This window comes from Lissotriton helveticus, chromosome 9, assembly GCF_964261635.1.
Source record: "Lissotriton helveticus chromosome 9, aLisHel1.1, whole genome shotgun sequence".
In the NCBI taxonomy this organism is placed as follows: Eukaryota; Metazoa; Chordata; class Amphibia; order Caudata; family Salamandridae; genus Lissotriton; species Lissotriton helveticus.
Window position 1 is genome coordinate 619,993,804 of NC_136070.1, and position 17,283 is coordinate 620,011,086.

Genomic DNA, 17,283 nt, shown 5'->3' on the forward strand with positions numbered 1-17,283 from the left:
AAAGATGACACAGGTGCAACAATAAAGCAAAAACTGCTTTGGGAACAAATAGCTCTTTTACAAAAAGAACTACCAAAGACTCACGTGACACACTCACTGAGTCATCAGCGTGATGGCGTTCACGTTGCAGGGAATTCATTGGCTGAGACAGCCACAGCGGTAGCAACTAAATCGGCTTCCGTAGCTCGAAATAAGCGTACAGTGAAGTATATTGACGGTGAAACAGTGCTGGCGGTGAAAACGTCATCAAAAGGCGACTGCTCAGCGCTACCGATCAACTATCCACTCAATTATACATACATAATCGATGCAAACTCCGTCCCTTTTGCTCGAATCCCTGGAGTGGGGGATAGAGTGATTCCAAACATGGACAGGAGAAACTTGTTAATAGCAGACGCACATATGGGCGAGGGTCTCAGACACCTCAAACTAAAAGATTCTCTGGAAGAATTACAATCAAGGTACTGGTGGCCAGGCATGAGCCTGCATCATACCATTTTTGTAAAGAACTGCCCAAACTGTAACAGAAATCGCAGTGGTGAGAGAAACGGTGTAATACCGTGTCGTTTCACTCCAGAAAAGATCAACAGTAAAAAGCAAAGCGTCCGATTAACATATACAGGCTAGTTTCCACTTATAATGTAGATCACCAGCACTCGGCTGACGTCTGGACTGTTATACAAAGATTTGCGAGTCTAAATGGCATATACGCTAAGAGCATGCTACGTTTGACCATTGTTTTCAATCTGGCCCTCCAGCCTGAGGGGAAACATGGCCAAATGAGCATAGCACAGCGGGACTCTTCTCACTTCCTTCCTGAGGGATACGGGATGGTGTAAAGAAAAAACCAAGGCATAAAGCTATCTATAACAGAAAGGATATTAGGTTCGGGAGCTGGGTGGGTCAAACATCTAATAAGTGTCCAACGTAGTCTAAATAACTTGCCAAGAAATTCTCTGAAGGGATTCAGTCCGTACGAATTATTGTTTGGAACTAGGATGTTAGTCTTAGATCTTGACAGTCAGACTTCAGTGGTGAAGGAAAAAAGCTTTGATATCAAAGATCGTTTGGCTATTTTGCAGGACTTAAACAAAACAAGAAAAGACCTGAGCAACATAAAGTTGAAACAGCAGCCAACAACCACTGAAGAACCACCACCTGTCCCAGCAAGACCTGTCTGGATTCCAAAAGTCGGGGATCTAGTCAGAGAAAAGATCGCGGTAAAGAAGGAATTTGGGCCTTCTTACAGAAAAGCAGTTCCTGTCTTGTCTGTCAACGGGACAAGATCAGTTGTACTACCGCCGCTTGCTGGTAAAAAGGAGAACCGAGTTGTATCCATCGACCTGGTAAAACCACAACATGTGGCCGATAACAAATAGTAGGCCAAGTGGACTCCCGAGAAGTAGTAGAACACCAAGATTTACTACTAAACACAGAGGTTCAATCTAAGAGGCTAATCACATTCGAAACGCCTACAGAACTACAACAAGGACTATGCAACAATGCAATGGAACTTAGACCTCTGAAAACCCAAATAAAAACATTTAGCAGAGACACACCGATCTATAATGAAGTAACAAACTACTATGCAAGAAACAGTAATCCTGAAGCAATTGGAACACTTGACAGAACTGCATCCGGCTACTTCATAAACTTCGATGATTCCTCTGAAGACCTAAGTGAATCAAAAACACAGCCATCAACAAAAACCTTTAAAGATAAAGTTAAAGTACTTTTGAAACAACTGAAAGAAACATATCTGATTTCTCCATGGGTTGAATTTTGGGTGGGATTTGGTGCATTTATCCTCATACTTTGGCGCATCATGATACTAACTTTGGGACGCTTTATTGAGGGAAAATATGCTAAAATGGACACAGCAAGTCAGAAAATCAACTTGATCCTCAAACCACACACATCTTCACACGTCGAGAAAAGAGAACTTTCTTCAGTCAACTTCACAGCCAATCCTATACCGGGTGGGGTAGCATGGGACAAAACTGACTACGAAATTTATGGTCCGGTTGAAATCCTGAAATATCCACACCAAATTAAGATCTTGTTGAGTGACTTTGTAAAACCAAGCTCATTTGCTGATGATTGGGACTTTGAAAGTATAAATAATATGATGTCTGACTTACTAATGTCTGCTAAATTTACCAAACATGATTATTTGCAGGGTTCGACAAATTATGATAGTATGTACTGTTATAACCACTATGGTAACCATTTTCTACATAGATCAGCACAACCTAGAAATGTTTTAAATTATAATCAATGGGAACATTGTGCAACCCCTCCAAAAGGAAGCTCAAGAACCGTATATGACAAATATTCATACTTTTCAGGTTTTAACACAAGTAATGCCGAAACATTTTATTTCAAAATGTCAAATAAGACAGGGACAAAGACCATGATAACAAACACGAAATTGATATATTCAGACTCATTCTTTGAACAAATGAATACTTTTGGTTTTGATTATTGGGACAAAAATGTTGAAGTAAAAAGTGTTTGGGGTACAAAAGAATGGCAAGTACAGGGTATAGAATCTTTGTTTAGAGCCTGCATGATCCCAGAACAAATTATATTTTTAAATGACACTGTTCAACAAACTACCTGTCTTGGCTTAGCCAAAATCAAAGACTTAAATAAACCGTCTATTCCAAAACCAACAATGAACAGCAATAGCTCCACAGATGAAGAGATAGACGTAAATTATGTATTAAACCAAAACAGAACACATCCTGATTGGAAACAGTGGTTGATCTGGCCCAAAGATACTAATAACTGTCAAAACAGATTCCTGAACAAAACACAGGGGTTCAAAATGACCAGGCCAGACCCTAGATATTCCCAAAGACAACACCCAGGAATAATAACCACCTACAGTGTGGGCAAATTATGCCTTCAGTGGCTACAGACTTCCACACTGGCAGAAATTAAGCAACACCTAACTTTACTTACTGATGGTGCTGACTTGCGTGATTTCATTATGGGACCGCGCAAACAGCGTCAGAAACGTTTCATAGCAGCCTCTGTATATGCAGCATACAACGAGGCCTGGAAGGTGACTCAAATTGAGACAGCAGAAAGAATACGGGAAATTGACCGTATTAATTTGGAAAAATCACTTTCTGTAGTGGACAATGGGTTAATGACTCTGTCCTCCAGAATTTTTTCTCTGGACAGCATTGTGTCTTCAGCAATCGACATAATATCGCAGGACTTACTGTTGTTACAACACGGTCAGTCTCAATTGCGTTCTATTGTACAGCTTGGCTGGACGTTACAAAATCTGCGTTCAGGCTATGTGCCTTGGCGTCTAATCAACACAACGTCACTATTCAATATCTTTAACCTTACTGATAAACAAATCAGTATGGCCCAGAAGGGTGCTGATTATACAATCCTGAGCATTGAGAAACTTGAGAGATTACCAGTGACAATGTCAGAACGACCTGTCAGTGAATGGATAATACATGGGATAATTAATATTCCAATATCAACCTTCAGGTTTCAATACTGCCAAAAATATATACAGGCTGGCATGTACGAAAAATTGGGAAAGGGGTACATTAAAACAACATGGAACTTGCCCTATTCACATGCATGTGTCAGTAATAAAGGACAGAAAGTGTTTCTTAGTGGCAATAATTGTGCAATGTCACTAAGCGGTACACTTCTGTGTAATGGAATTAGTTTGCATGGAGCCTGTGAAGGGAACTCAAATAACCTTTCATGTCACCAGCTAGGCGCACCTGCAACAGAGATAGAACCATTCTTTCAAAGACTCTATAATGGGAGTTACATTCTAATTGTAGATCGCAGATGCTGTAGTCTTATGCCCGCGACTCCTTATCTCGTAACTACGACTGCGAGGTCAAGTGCTGTGGACGCTTATTGTTCCCCAGCTCCCTTCCAGACAGGGAGGCAAGGGCATGGCCCAACTTGAAAATTACTTCTATTCGAATAGATACTTTAAGCAGAATGAAAACAGTGCTTCTTCAGACGCCGACCAGACTCACGTCATCAAAAGAAACGTATGATCTCCTAGTCGCAAGGACGACTGCAGAGATTCATTCCTTATTATCAACTAATTCCCCCATACATTTCGCAGAAATCCTGAATGAAATCTTAAATATTTCTGATACCAGTGGAGTCTCAAAAGTATTTAAGACAGTATTTTCGATGGCATTAACACCATTCAAAGCCATACTGGGTATTTTTCCAGATTTCGTCCATTCGATTTTTGGCGGACTTCCCCTCATTTTGGGACTAATTGCAGGAATCCTATTCTTAGTCCTCATATTTCGTTATGGCAAACCATGTCACAGACAAAACACCTGCGACAAGGGAAGAAACAATCCTAGCCATTGGATACCGGGACCGGATATCAAAAATCCTGGGACTATCCCGGCTTAGAGACCTGAACATGACTTGGTTTCTTTCATTTCGACCAATGTGGCATCGATGTGTTTTACCTGTATTGCGGTGCTTGCTATGCGGAGAAGAATGCGTGTTAGACACCTGTCTGACTCTACAATCAGATGCGCCAATGGATGCAGAAACATTGTTGAGTCCAATAAAGGCTCATACTTTGTGCTGCCCTCAACGGCTACCAATCCTGATGACTGCATTCGTAGAAGCTTCACCACTACGATTAAGGGGTAGTGAAGTTCAAGATGAAAGCAGCATTGATCAGGTACGACCTTCTGTCAGCAATTCTAATCAAAATGTCAATGGAGACAATCATGCGCACGAATGCATGGTTACACCTTTTTCCGAGTTAGTGGAACTCTCCCAGGAAGCTGTTGACAACTTTTTCGAGAGTCTAAATGATATGATGTTCTCACCAGAGCAGAAATAGAGACTTTTGAGCAAGCTCGCACACGGCGTTCCCTGAATTTGGCCTTCAACTAGAATAGCAAAATACCATGAACAATTTTCCCACCAGTTCACGGACAGCAATTTTTTCAGCAGCCCCAAAATATTTTTTACATATTTTTCGGGACACTTATCTTCTGCTTAAAGTAAGAACTATTCTTAGAGAACTAAAATTTCTATTTTTAGATACTTTATAGACGTTAGCTGCCCGCTGGTATGTTCATAATTATTTTATTCTGTGATGGAATGGTCTCGAAACTTTTTTCTGTATTAAGAGCCATTTCATGTGTAAATTCTCATATACAAATTAGTGATAATGTATAGATATGCGTGTTTACTTTAGCGTTATTCTACAGCTTGAGTGCATATAATACATGTGACTGTTTTTTCCGTATATTTGATAAATTCAAAATGCATTTATGTATTTTGGGGTGGTAAGGTATACACGATACTCTACAGTATGTTTTACTATGCATAGATTTGTAAATATGTCCATAGTTAGCGTGGAGTGGGTGTGATGTATTCCTATAGGTTCTGTATCGATCCCCCTATTCCTGACCCTATTCTGGTTAACAAGTTAACTAGCAGCCATCCCATGAGGCAGAAAACCCCCATGATGCAGGAACCGTTATCTGATAAAGCCACACTACGGCACAGGAACGTGTTATCTGATTAGGTCATAACGCTTGCCATCTAATTAGACAAGCGATATTCCTCCAGCCCCTGATAAGGCATACGGAGTTCTCAAAACAAATCAAACCTATGACAGACCTGGGAAAAACCCTGCGGCCATTGTTTTGATTTCACCGAGAACTTCAGCAAAAGAATGTGCTAACGACCAGGTCGTATGACATCCTTATTGACGTATCTATGTCCATCCTTACGTCAATCTCGGCACCTTAAAGGTATAAATATTACCGATATTGCCCTATGCAAACACACGCGGTGGTGACGAGATCGGAGCAGCCAGACTTGCCGAAGCCCAGAGCAGAGCAGACCCCGCTGGCGCAGCCCCGCCTTCCTAACGCGCTGAGAACGAGACGCTGCTTTTCTCCTGCCGAGAAAATCCAGCTCCGGCGCTTCCGGGTAGCCCTCGCAGGCCGCCTGGAATATCGAGACCAGAGACGAGAGATACCATCCCTCATTCATCCTAGATTCCAGGTACAGAACTGAATAACCCCTCACAGAGAATTCTCTAGTCAGTCACTTGGCAAACCAAACTTAACTTAAACTGTAACTTTCTATTCCCGCCCACGTATTAGGTTTAGGTCAGGTACACGGGGTAGGCGTAGTTAGAAACACCAGTTGAGTACGATTAGTCAAATGTATATGTGTATGTATTCATTTTATTCATTTTAAACCATCATATGGCTTAGAAACCATATCAATGTTTTTACAGTATTATTTTATACTTCTGCTTTTATTGTATGCACTTTACTTAACCATAAGTATTGCAATAATATCGATTCATTTCTCTTGTATGAGAAAAGAGACTGATCAATAAATAACATCTTTTATTGAACACGCCCGTCTCTTCCTTTCTCTACAATCTGGTGAGACTAAGAATGCACGTACTGACTGAGTAAAATAAGTCGTCTTTTGTTTTCACACGACTCTAGAGATACACTCTTGATTAGGGAAGAGCAAAGTTGTCATGTTCTATAGTTGTCAGAAACTAAATCCCTTCTTGTCTATCCAGGGAGGTTCAACTCCTCCTTGCCTATTCGAGAAAGTTTCTAGTGAACTCTGAGCTAGCTGGCAAAACCCAAAACTTTAAGTCTAATATCGACAGTAGTAGACCTAGTTAACGTCTGGTCTAGGCCTATACTATTGAAGGTATTATTCCAATGCGCAGAGCCTATTGGGATAATAGGAACTACACTACAACATTTTCATTATTTCAGTGCAAATATGAGTGACATTTCAACGACCATGAGTGACACTTTCACAAGCAAAATAAAGCAACGCAGAATAGGGAGACAGGATATAAATATCAGAATTTACATCCATTTAAGCATCTAGAAAAAGAAGATTTTAAAACCGCAGCAGAGCACCAGAAATTGAAGGGCACTTCCCTTGTAACCTTTCCGTACTGTTAAGGTGGGCGGGACGGCCAGGGTTCTGCTAGAAATACTGCTGTATTGACCAGCACAGGGCACTATAATTGCATGCAGCGTTCGGCTCCTTATTACACCTCCCTCTCAGTTAAACTACAGTAATGTCCGCTAGTGAGTCATTCCTCAAGCAGAGACAGACTGCTTGTGCTTGACTGCACAATTGCTTGAGTGTAGGGGCAAGGAAGGCAGCTCAGAATGAAGCCATTTTTATACCAGTTGAGTGCAACTAGATACCAGGCAGGTACAGGACGTGAGAAAGCTGTCCGTCCTGAACTAACTATAAAGGTGTGCACTGAGCAAACAGCAAGTGATTTTAAGTGCTTGTCTGTGCTGCAACACCTGGTCATGCTCGTTGGAGTGAATAAGTAGTCACTTACTGTGCAGGGTGACAATTCGGTTTTCGGGGGTGGAAGCCTCCAGTCCTAGCCACAACAACTCTTAAGGCGGAGGCAAACCGGCAATGATTCACAGTCAGTGAGTGAGTGGTATACTAGCCTGCTCTGGGCTCCATCACCGCGCTGCGGTCCTGGGAGTACAGGCCCCAATCATCTTAGGATCACAATGTAAGATTTATTTTACATTTGTTGCAGCTTCCTGATCGTGCACGGTCATTCATTAGGTTAACTTAAGCTTACAAAAAGGCTGGTACTTACTTGGGCCGAGGCCGGAAGCAGAGTTCCAACTTGGAGTGTGGCGATGACGGCTCCATTAATTACTAAAGCAGCGTCTCTCTGCAAGGCAGTGGCTGCAGTCTCAATTCAGCCGCGAGCCACCGCAGGCCACCATAATTCAGGTTTATCGGCTGCATCAGTGATAGGAGCCATCTAGGCTTGCTCCAGTCCAGTGTGAGTCCCAGGCGCAGCACGGCCGTCCAGTGACACACAGACCCAGGGCTAATGAACGCATGGCTGGGTCTGCATCAATCTTACCGGACGCCGTGGTTATTCACGGACTAGCTCAGTGCTGCACTGACGGCCATGATTGACAGAGAGCTGCCGTCCGGGATCCAACGCCCGTCGCCGGGTAATATGCGCAGGCAGGAGCGCACTTAGAGTTTAGCCGCGGACGCTAAGAGGGACACGGCGGACGGAACAACTCCAGTCAAATCTCCCGCCGCTTCTGACCGACCTCACTTGCTTCCTGTTCCAGGACATGAGGTCACAACTTCCCTCCCCACATCCCAGTACACGGCAACCAATTCTAAGGGCAGGCCCCGCCCTGGGTAGGTATTGGGCAGTGAAGTGAAGTCATTAATGTGACAGCCGCGCGGCGCCGCAATTTCAGTGCTGCCAAGAACAGCGAGGCTAAAGATTTTAACATTGTAGCAAGGGCTGCACTCAGCCACAAGTACCTTAACTGTTTACTGAGCGAGCCCGAGTGCTGGCAAGTGCAGCACCGACGTGTGTGCTAGCAGCCTGGAGCAGCCAGTTTCTTCGCTGTACAGCTGGCAGAGTGACATTAAAATGCGTGACAATGCATTTCAGTGCGGTGATGCAGAACACCACACTGAAATGCGGTAATGTCACACCTGATGCGTGATACTTGGCAGGCCTGTCAGAGAGCTGCAGTGTCAGCGTTAACACAAGATACTTTGCTCACGGACGATCTTAAAAGAGCAAAACACGGGATGATTGGATAAATCTTCAAAGGTGTCACTGAAGGAAACTGGCTCCAGGCGGTGCCTGTAAAGTGTAATAAAACACAGACAACACTAAGGAAATATTGGGTAAATTTAAACTGTCTGCCATGCGCGTGCCTTCTAAAGTGTTAACAAAAACGGAAGGCAGATTCTCACCTAAGTGGTTTCACAACGCGCAGGGCTATCTATAGCGCCTTTGTCCAATTAAGTATTTATAAAACCGAGTGAGAAAAACACGGATAAGACATTACTACTATTGGCAGCCTAACATGTACAGTGATTCCGCTATATCTGTCATGCATTCAGAGAATGCCAAACATTGTACCTCTTAATTCAGACTGCGTGAGTCTATTTTCGTAAATGGAGCCCCGCCTTTGTTTATGTTTAATTATCGTTACTCAAAGATAAAGAGGTACCCTGTTAAAAAAGAAGACGAAAATGCAAAAAAAAGGGGTGTGTAACAGTTACAATTACATCCGATCTGATCTACTGACAAATACAGAGCCACAGAGTAGCCATTCAGAGTTAACTTACCTTCATTACAAAGAGCTAATCCCATTCAGCAACATAGTGGCAGAGCATACCGCTCATGGATGAGGAACGGTCCGAGTGATGGGGTAATTAACTGGAGTATTTAAATAGCCCAATGGTTCTACGCGTAGATATATGAAGCTGACGTGGTGCACGTCAAAGGCCGGTAAAGTTGATGCTCGCTATCTGTATCGGAGTCATTCAAAGAAACCTGTTCACCACAGCAATGAAAAAAAAGAAGGAAACTCGCGCATAGAGGTCCGTGTGCTCATGTGCTCAAAGAGGATCAAGGAAAATGGAAAAAAAACGTAGGAGGAAAAGCTCACTATCTTTTTCCTCGCAGGTCTTGGCGTAGTAGTCTATCGAGATAATACACCAAAAAAATAAAAATCGGGACTGTTTTTCCAATTGTCCTACTTCAAATAGTATACAAAATAAGAAGAAAAGGAAACAGAATCTTACAATCCACATCTGAATAACAATGATCAGACAGGTAGTCTGAAGAACTCTTCACACAAGGTCCACAGAGCAAATAGGTGCCCATAATAATGCTCACTAACTGGACCAAAAATCAAACCGATAAGGGACAATCATTGAAGAAGCCTCTTCAATCCGGATTTTAGCTATGCCAGGATTCTAGATTATTGCATTTTCCCAAGGTAGGATTTCATTAAGTCCCTTGTCCTTTGCATCAAGTGAAAATATCCAAAACACTTCACGTTTTTTGCGTACATTGGTGCAATCAATGTCCTTTTGTGGACGTATTTTCTCCAGAATAGTCCAACAGAGATCCTCCTCTGCATGATTGGTTTCTGCCCAATGGTTGACCAAGGTGCTGTTAATTTGCATCGCCTGATATTCTATTTATGATCACCAATGTGAACCCTGCATTCTCTGACTGTTTCCCCTACATACACCAAGTTGCAGGGGCACAGAATGGCATAAATGCAGTTGGATGTCCGACAATTTGTCAATTTCTTTAAGGTGTATCGTGCGATTGTTTATGCAAATCTGGTCACTCAATGGCATTAGCACAAGCATGGCATGTCCCACACTTGTGGTTTCCATTTATCGGTTGGTTTCCTGTGATCGATATTTGGGTGAATCTATTCTGCTCAGGAATCTTCGCCTTGAACAACAGATTCCTCAAGTTCTTATTTCTTTTAAATGTAAACAATGGTTTGGGTATCCGTGGTGTTTGATTATCCAGGTTGAGTAAATGCCATTGTGAATTCACAATTTGGCTGATTTTGTTGTCAATCGAAGAGTGTTTGGTAACACAGACTAATTTGTCTGTCTGTTCACGTTGTTTCGGTTGTAACATAGAGTCTCAGTTGTAAAATCGTGCTCTCTTAAGGGCATCCCTAATAAGTCTGAGGGTATCCTCTTTGGATGAATTTTTTCTTCATCACCTCAGCATGGTTCAAATAGTCTTTGATTGGAGTACAGTTTCTACGGAGACGTAGAAACTGACTGAAAGGAATTCCATCCTTTTAACTTCTTGGGTGGAAACTGCTGAAGTGGAGGAGGGTGTTCCTGGATGTGGGTTTGGTATACAGGGACACCATCAATTTAGACTCCAGATGTTCAACCCACACATCCAGGACCTTCAATTTGTGGATGCTCATGTGCTCAGTGAATTTGAGATTGTCGTCTGCTGCATTAATCCACAGAATTAATTCATCCAGGGCCTCCTGGTCGCCACTCCAGATGAAGAAAATATCATCTATGAACCGCGACCAGTGGCGGATATTTCCATAGAAGGGGGCAAGCTTGTTGTAAATATTGATCTGTTCAAAATGTCCCATATAGAGACATGCAACACTTGGGGCACACACTGCCTCCATGCTCACTCCCTGTACCTGCTGATAGAAGTTGCCATCAAATTCGAAGAAATTTTCTTTGAGCACAATCTCGAAACTCTGAGTCAAAAATGCCCTGTTATCCAGTGTTGTTTCAGTTTCAATAATGTCACTGACCACCCTAAATGCTTCTCTTTGTGGAATATTAGAGTATAGAGACACTATGTCCATGGTGACTAAGATTTCTCATTCTTGATTGTATCGAAACCCCTCTATCTTGGAGATAAAGTACCCTGTATATTTAACATAAGAAGGAAGCGCGACCACCAATGGCTGCAAGAACCGATCGATGTATTTTGATAAAGGTTCAGTTGCTGACCCTATGGTGGAGACAATCGGTCTCATGGGGGGGTCCAATTGATCCTTGTGGGTTTTGGGTCCCCCGTAGATTATCGGAATTCGTGTGTATGTGGGGGTGAGATACTCTGCTTCCTTTTGACACATTTCATAGCAGTTTCTACAGTGCAGAGAATTCTGCGCTTCATTTTAGGTTCAGGGTTAGTGGTGATCTTACGATAGTGCCTCAGTGATCCTAATAGATCATCCATTTTCTCTTTGTATTTGCTCGTATCGAAGATGACAATGCCGACCCCCCTTATCGCAAGGTTTAATAGTAAGATCATTATATACCTTGAGGGCGACAGTCCTCTCCTTGGTAATGTTGTAGGAGGGATTGGGCACAAATATGATGGCTTGCTGGATCTTACCAAGGACTGCCTTTTTGAATATATCTACTTCCATTCCCACAAGGTCAATGCCCGGAGTGAAACTGGACGGTGGTTTCAGGCCAGACAGATTATCATTGTCAGGGATCGAATTTCTATCACTGAAATCTATCTTGGAATGGTCCATCTATGCACTCCAATATAACGTCTTTGCCTTCAGTTACATCTCTATTTTCTCTTCATTGTTCCCTTGTTTTTTCCTCTTATCCTGCTCCTATCCTAGTGTGCAGTTTTTTCTTGCTTTTATTCTTCGTATCCATATTATCCTATTTATGGACACTCAGAGCTATTAACCATTTGTCTTGGAGACCTTGAAATATACCATCTCTGTATAATGTTTAACTGTGACCACGTTTATTGTATGTATAACAATGACATTTGTGTAGCGATTAATTGACATGATTCATGTTTTACTCCAGACAGGTCCCATTGCTTCTTGGTCCATATATTCCATATGCGCCCTGAAGGTGTTACCCATAGACGGGGTGTTCCACCGAAACGCGTGTCTGCGGTGTGAAATTGTTCCCTCTATGTACCTATTTGACTTTAGCTTCAAAAAATTGATTAACTGTTAGAAAACTCTTTGTTTGATGATCATTACTGTTACACTTTGTGAGGGGACTTGCTGCATATTATGCCTTTTGACACAAATGTTATGTATGTATATGTGGTTTATGTGAGGATGTTTGAGTATGAATCTGTATGCATGTAGTGAATGAAAGGATTGTAATGGGATCTGGTGTTTATAAAATTGAAGTGATATTCATTTATGATATGAATATATTTGTGATGAAAAGACAAAAAATAAAGCAATATTTAAATGAATACATTTTGGATGGTGTGAATAACACATAGTTTATGGTCTAGCAAGAGTGGTCCGCTAATCAGATGACCCATAGCATATTTTAAATGTTATAGGCAGAGTATTGCTTTTGTTCGTTATCTGATCCTAATATGTTGGTAGTTCCTCTGGTAGTATCAAGCAGACTGAAGTTTTAAAGGTACGCCTTAATGGAAGAGCTCATGCGCAAACAAAGTTGTAGATCTTCATTGGTGTTCTGTCAGTCTCCGGTTATGTTTGAGCTAACAAAGCTGGTGCGGGACTACACATTTACACATGCTCTTATATTAATATTCTACTGGTATTTTCAGACGTTCAATCATGCTTTTCAAGTGGGGTGAGTACTACCCTGCTTGGCGCCATTACTGCTAGTAACATTTTGAAGACCTCAGTTTCACTGCCACTGGATTTGCAATAGCAGACTTCTGCTTTCTTTCAGCACTCCTCCTTTGACTTTGTTTTGGCGTATCATGTCCATTTTGCAGGTCCCAGTATTGGTAATGCTTTGGCTTAATGCTTGTTCTTGCCGTACAGCCAGCATCTGCATCCTCCTAAATCTATGCAACCTAACCTGCAACTATGCACATCCTTAGCTTAGATCTCTTCGTCATGATGTGGGGCAGCAAAAATATGGGACATCTAAAGTATTGTGTGTGGTGTCTTCATTGATGTGACCACAAAGTACTAATTAACATGCATTACCACACAAATGGAGGTAGAACAAACAGATGGATTTATCATAAGAACAGGTCTTCCCATAGTAAACCACACATTCTAGCAGTTAGTGAAATCAGATGTATTCCTGAAGAATGGTAAAGAGTAGCACTAGTAAACACTTCAAACTCACTTATGCTTGGAATTTTAGATATTGTTTGAATCCATATTAATAAAAATCTCTGCTTTCTTTAGGAGAAACTGGACAAAGAAGTACTCCAAGCAGAAGTGGCAAACCTTAGACAGAATAATCAGCGCCTGCAGGTGGAGTCGCACAGTGCCAGTGAGCAGCTACGCAAATTTGCTGAAATCTTTTCAGGTGCCGTAGAAAAGTAGGAACTGTTAAAGAAGTTTCAGCAGATGCGTTGTTGGACCTTGGATTCTTGCATTTGAAAGCACCCGTCGGTCCACTGTGTGTTTGAACTGTAGTCTTGTTGTCCACTACAGTTTTATTTATTTTTCTTCTAAGAAGGGTGGGACTATGCTACACCACTGATTTGTCAGTGATCCAAGAATGACAGGCAGCAGACTGAAGAAGCTGGTGCTGTGATGTTGGGCCACCGCAAAATGGCTCTCATGGCTGGAATGCACTTTGGATCAGCGTCTGTCTGAAGAAGCGATTGAAGTGAGTAGAAAGCTACTTCAAGCCCAGACCTCGCATCAGCAATCTTCTCAGATAACCATTCGGAATTTCAGATCCATTAAGTTTAAACTGCTTCCAGTAACATGACTTGCACCCAGATGAGTTACCACCGGGCTAAGAATGCTATTTATTTATCAAGGGACAAATTGGTGGCATTCATATGTTTATTCCTGGTTTATACAATGATGCAATGTGTGTATTTTCCGGTTTCATAATCAATTTATAGGTTTTGTTTTGTACATTGTTACCTTAATTAATATCTGCTCATTGAGTGAAATTCAGATATTTGGTACCCAATTTAAAGTTTTTGGAAAATGTGTAAAATAGAAGAATCGTCTGGTGAGTCAAAAAAACGTCAGTACGTTTATTTTTGGGTCTGGCTGCGTAGGACCAAAGTGAATTATTTTCATTTACCAATTCATCTTCAGAGGCAAAGAGATCTATATTTGTGAGTGTAGTTATATATATTTAATTGCAAAGATTAATAGCATTAAAGCTTCATGAAACTATTTTATTATAACATACATTGGCTCTCTTCTAAGAGTACATATGCACTAAAACTTGAAACCTGCATTTTCTGGCCAGTTTAGACAGACATTTCATCTTTTTACATAGTGATATCAAGGGACAGCTTGTACCATGTTGGTCTATCATTTAATACACTGTTGGATTCGTCACTGGTCCAGAGAAGTCTATAAAGGTACACATAGCTAAAAAAAAACAAAAAAACTTATAGCACAGATTACAACTTTGTTTTTTTCTCGGTTCAAAGAAAGACAAACATTGAAGTTATTTTGAGTGTGGACAGAACACATTTTCAAAGCAGCAATTGCACAAATAAACTCCCTACCCAGCCTTATCTCCATTTTTAATTTTTGCTATCATGATGTTCATGGTTCTCATAGTTATGGACCTTCGTTTTACTGGTTCAGCTGTGAAATTTCAGTGATAAATGTATATCCCGAATGCGAGTATAACACCCTCCACCCTTTTCTAATTATTTGTTTAAGATGAGTACATTGCAGAACTGTACTTCTTTAAAAATACAGCAGTAATCTGAGAGACTTAAACAAGTTGTCAGGTATTGGATCATTTTCACGAAAGCTAAATTATTTTTTGAATTCAATATAGAAAGTCACTCTTTAGGTTTGAATGTTTAAATGTGTAAATGTTCTTTATAAAAAAAATGCTATATTTATATCAGCAGTTCTTTTTCTAATATTTTCTTTGACCTTTCCGGGCAAAAACTGTTGTCTGAGCATTTTCAGATATGGTACAAAAAAGCACTGATTAAGTCTTCAAATGCATATTTTTATCTAGTTTTTGTTAAGTGCTAAATCTTTTGCGAGGGAAGATACATGGTCCTAATAATGGTGCCAGTAATATTTAGATGCAATTCCTGGGGAAATGTATTTCACTTAACTAGGTAATAACTTTCTCTCTCTTCCAAATCTTTTTATAATTGACAAATACATTTAAATTGTACAGTTGGGAGTCAGGAAAAATAGAGGCTTTATTAAATTCAACTAGTTGGAATCTGCAAGAAACCCTTGTTTAATTTATATTTTTTGTTCAATGCCATATTTGGTATATAACCCAATATAGAAGTTTAAGTATAAACTTATGTTCTAAAGCACTAAAATATCATCCATGAAGTATCACACAGTAGAAAGATAGTGACGAAAATACAGATGTCTGACAGCAAGTGCTTTTTGTTGCGATGCTGCACTGACACCTTATTGCCCATTAGCTACCTAAAACACGAGAAGTCTTGTCTTGAATAGTTAAAAAGACCAGAAATATGGTATCTTAATTTCATAAGGGACATTTCTTAAGAAAATATTTATAATGAAACTTTATGGAACTTAGAAGAAAATTAAATAATTGTCTCGGGTTCTATTGTGTAAAAGATTGGTCCTTTACTTAATTTTCTCCAAAATCATATTTATTTACAATATTGCCACAGCATTTCCTATTTTCTGCAGGCTACTCCATCTCCAGTTGATGACAATTTATTTGCCACCCACTGATTTACCCTGCCTTATCCATAACAACGGAAGACAGGCAACACCATTCAGAAGAGTGGGGGAGAGGCTGCCGTGGCTTTCTGTGTTGTCTATAAAATCTTGCTATGCCTTTTTGTTTTACCTTACAGTTTTCCTTTAAAATATGGATTTAGGCAAGTGACTCTTCTGATTCTTGTATCTTTTCGAAATCCAATACAAAAGCACTAAGAGCAATCTATTTCATAGAGGTTCATTCTAATACTATAGGCCCTACGGTGCCTCGAGCTGAATCCATGTTTTTACAAGAAATTTGGAGTAAACTGAGGTTCAATAAAAACACACTAGCATTTATTGTGGCTTTGAGTACTCTGTCGTTCATACCATCTCTCCTCCCAAACTGGTTGTGAATGGCTACAGAGCAGGCAAGACTTCAAAATGTTCTTCAAAAAATGCTGTTGGAAATTCCCTACTGGACACAAGGCGAATGTCCAAAAATTGTGTGCAAACCCTACCATCATCCAATTTATCACTAACTATCCGGGCCCAGTTTTTGTTTTTGTATTATCAGGAAATAGGAAAAAGCTTCTTCTGGTCCGCATCCATTTTTTTTTTATTTATTTGGGCGTGTAGTTATTTTTTGATGGCTCACCCTCCCAGAAGGAGGGCTGTTTGTCTTTTAGACTTTTCATTTAATCTGCTACATAACATGTTAACTTTCACTTTAACATTTTCTGGTAAAGCCTGGATTGAATAAATGGTCTAGTAGTTTATTTTTTAACAGATGATTTCAGAATACCTGATTGTCTTTTGGGAGGCTTTTCATCTGGCGAGTTGTGTCCCTTCTGTGTGTGAATCGAGTCCTTGCAAATGTGAATGAGTTAAATGTTCAATTTAAAGGGTACCTCCCATGCTGAAGGAGCCTGTTGCTTTGTGGTAAGATTCTGCGTGATACATTTTTTGCAAGAGAAATATGCGACCGAGTGCAGTACCCCTTTTTTTCATCATTAGGTTTTCATAGTAATGAGTAAGTAATCCTTATGGCCTTTGAATAAAGTAGAGTGACTGCCTTTAAGAAATCCAGATCATCTTCACCACCTATGGTTTTAGCCCAGGCCCTGTCCTCATCGTCTCTGAGCCAAGACTGCAGGAGTGATTTTCAGAGGCATGTGCCCATCAGAGAGATCTGCAGGGCAGCCATCTAGGCTGCATTACCTGCCTTTTATAAGCTTACTTATTGTGTACATTTCGCCCTCAAAGATGAAGCTTTTGTCCTGAAAGTTCTTTGAACCAAATTGTTTGGGGCCCACTGTGGCATAGC

The 17,283-nt window shown here is 40.8% G+C and overlaps 1 protein-coding gene across 2 annotated transcripts in view; it reads left to right on the forward strand.

Annotated features, from left to right (window-relative positions):
- The window catches only part of SIPA1L3 (signal induced proliferation associated 1 like 3), a 780,343-nt gene extending 764,027 nt beyond the window's left edge, over window positions 1-16,316 (forward strand). For both annotated transcript variants that reach the window (XM_078660667.1, XM_078660669.1), the window contains one exon: window positions 13,512-16,316. In XM_078660667.1, coding sequence (XP_078516793.1) covers window positions 13,512-13,652 — 141 coding nt within the window. In that variant the 3' untranslated portion in view covers window positions 13,653-16,316. The remainder of the gene's footprint in view (window positions 1-13,511) is intronic.
- The last annotated feature ends 967 nt before the right edge of the window (window positions 16,317-17,283 follow it).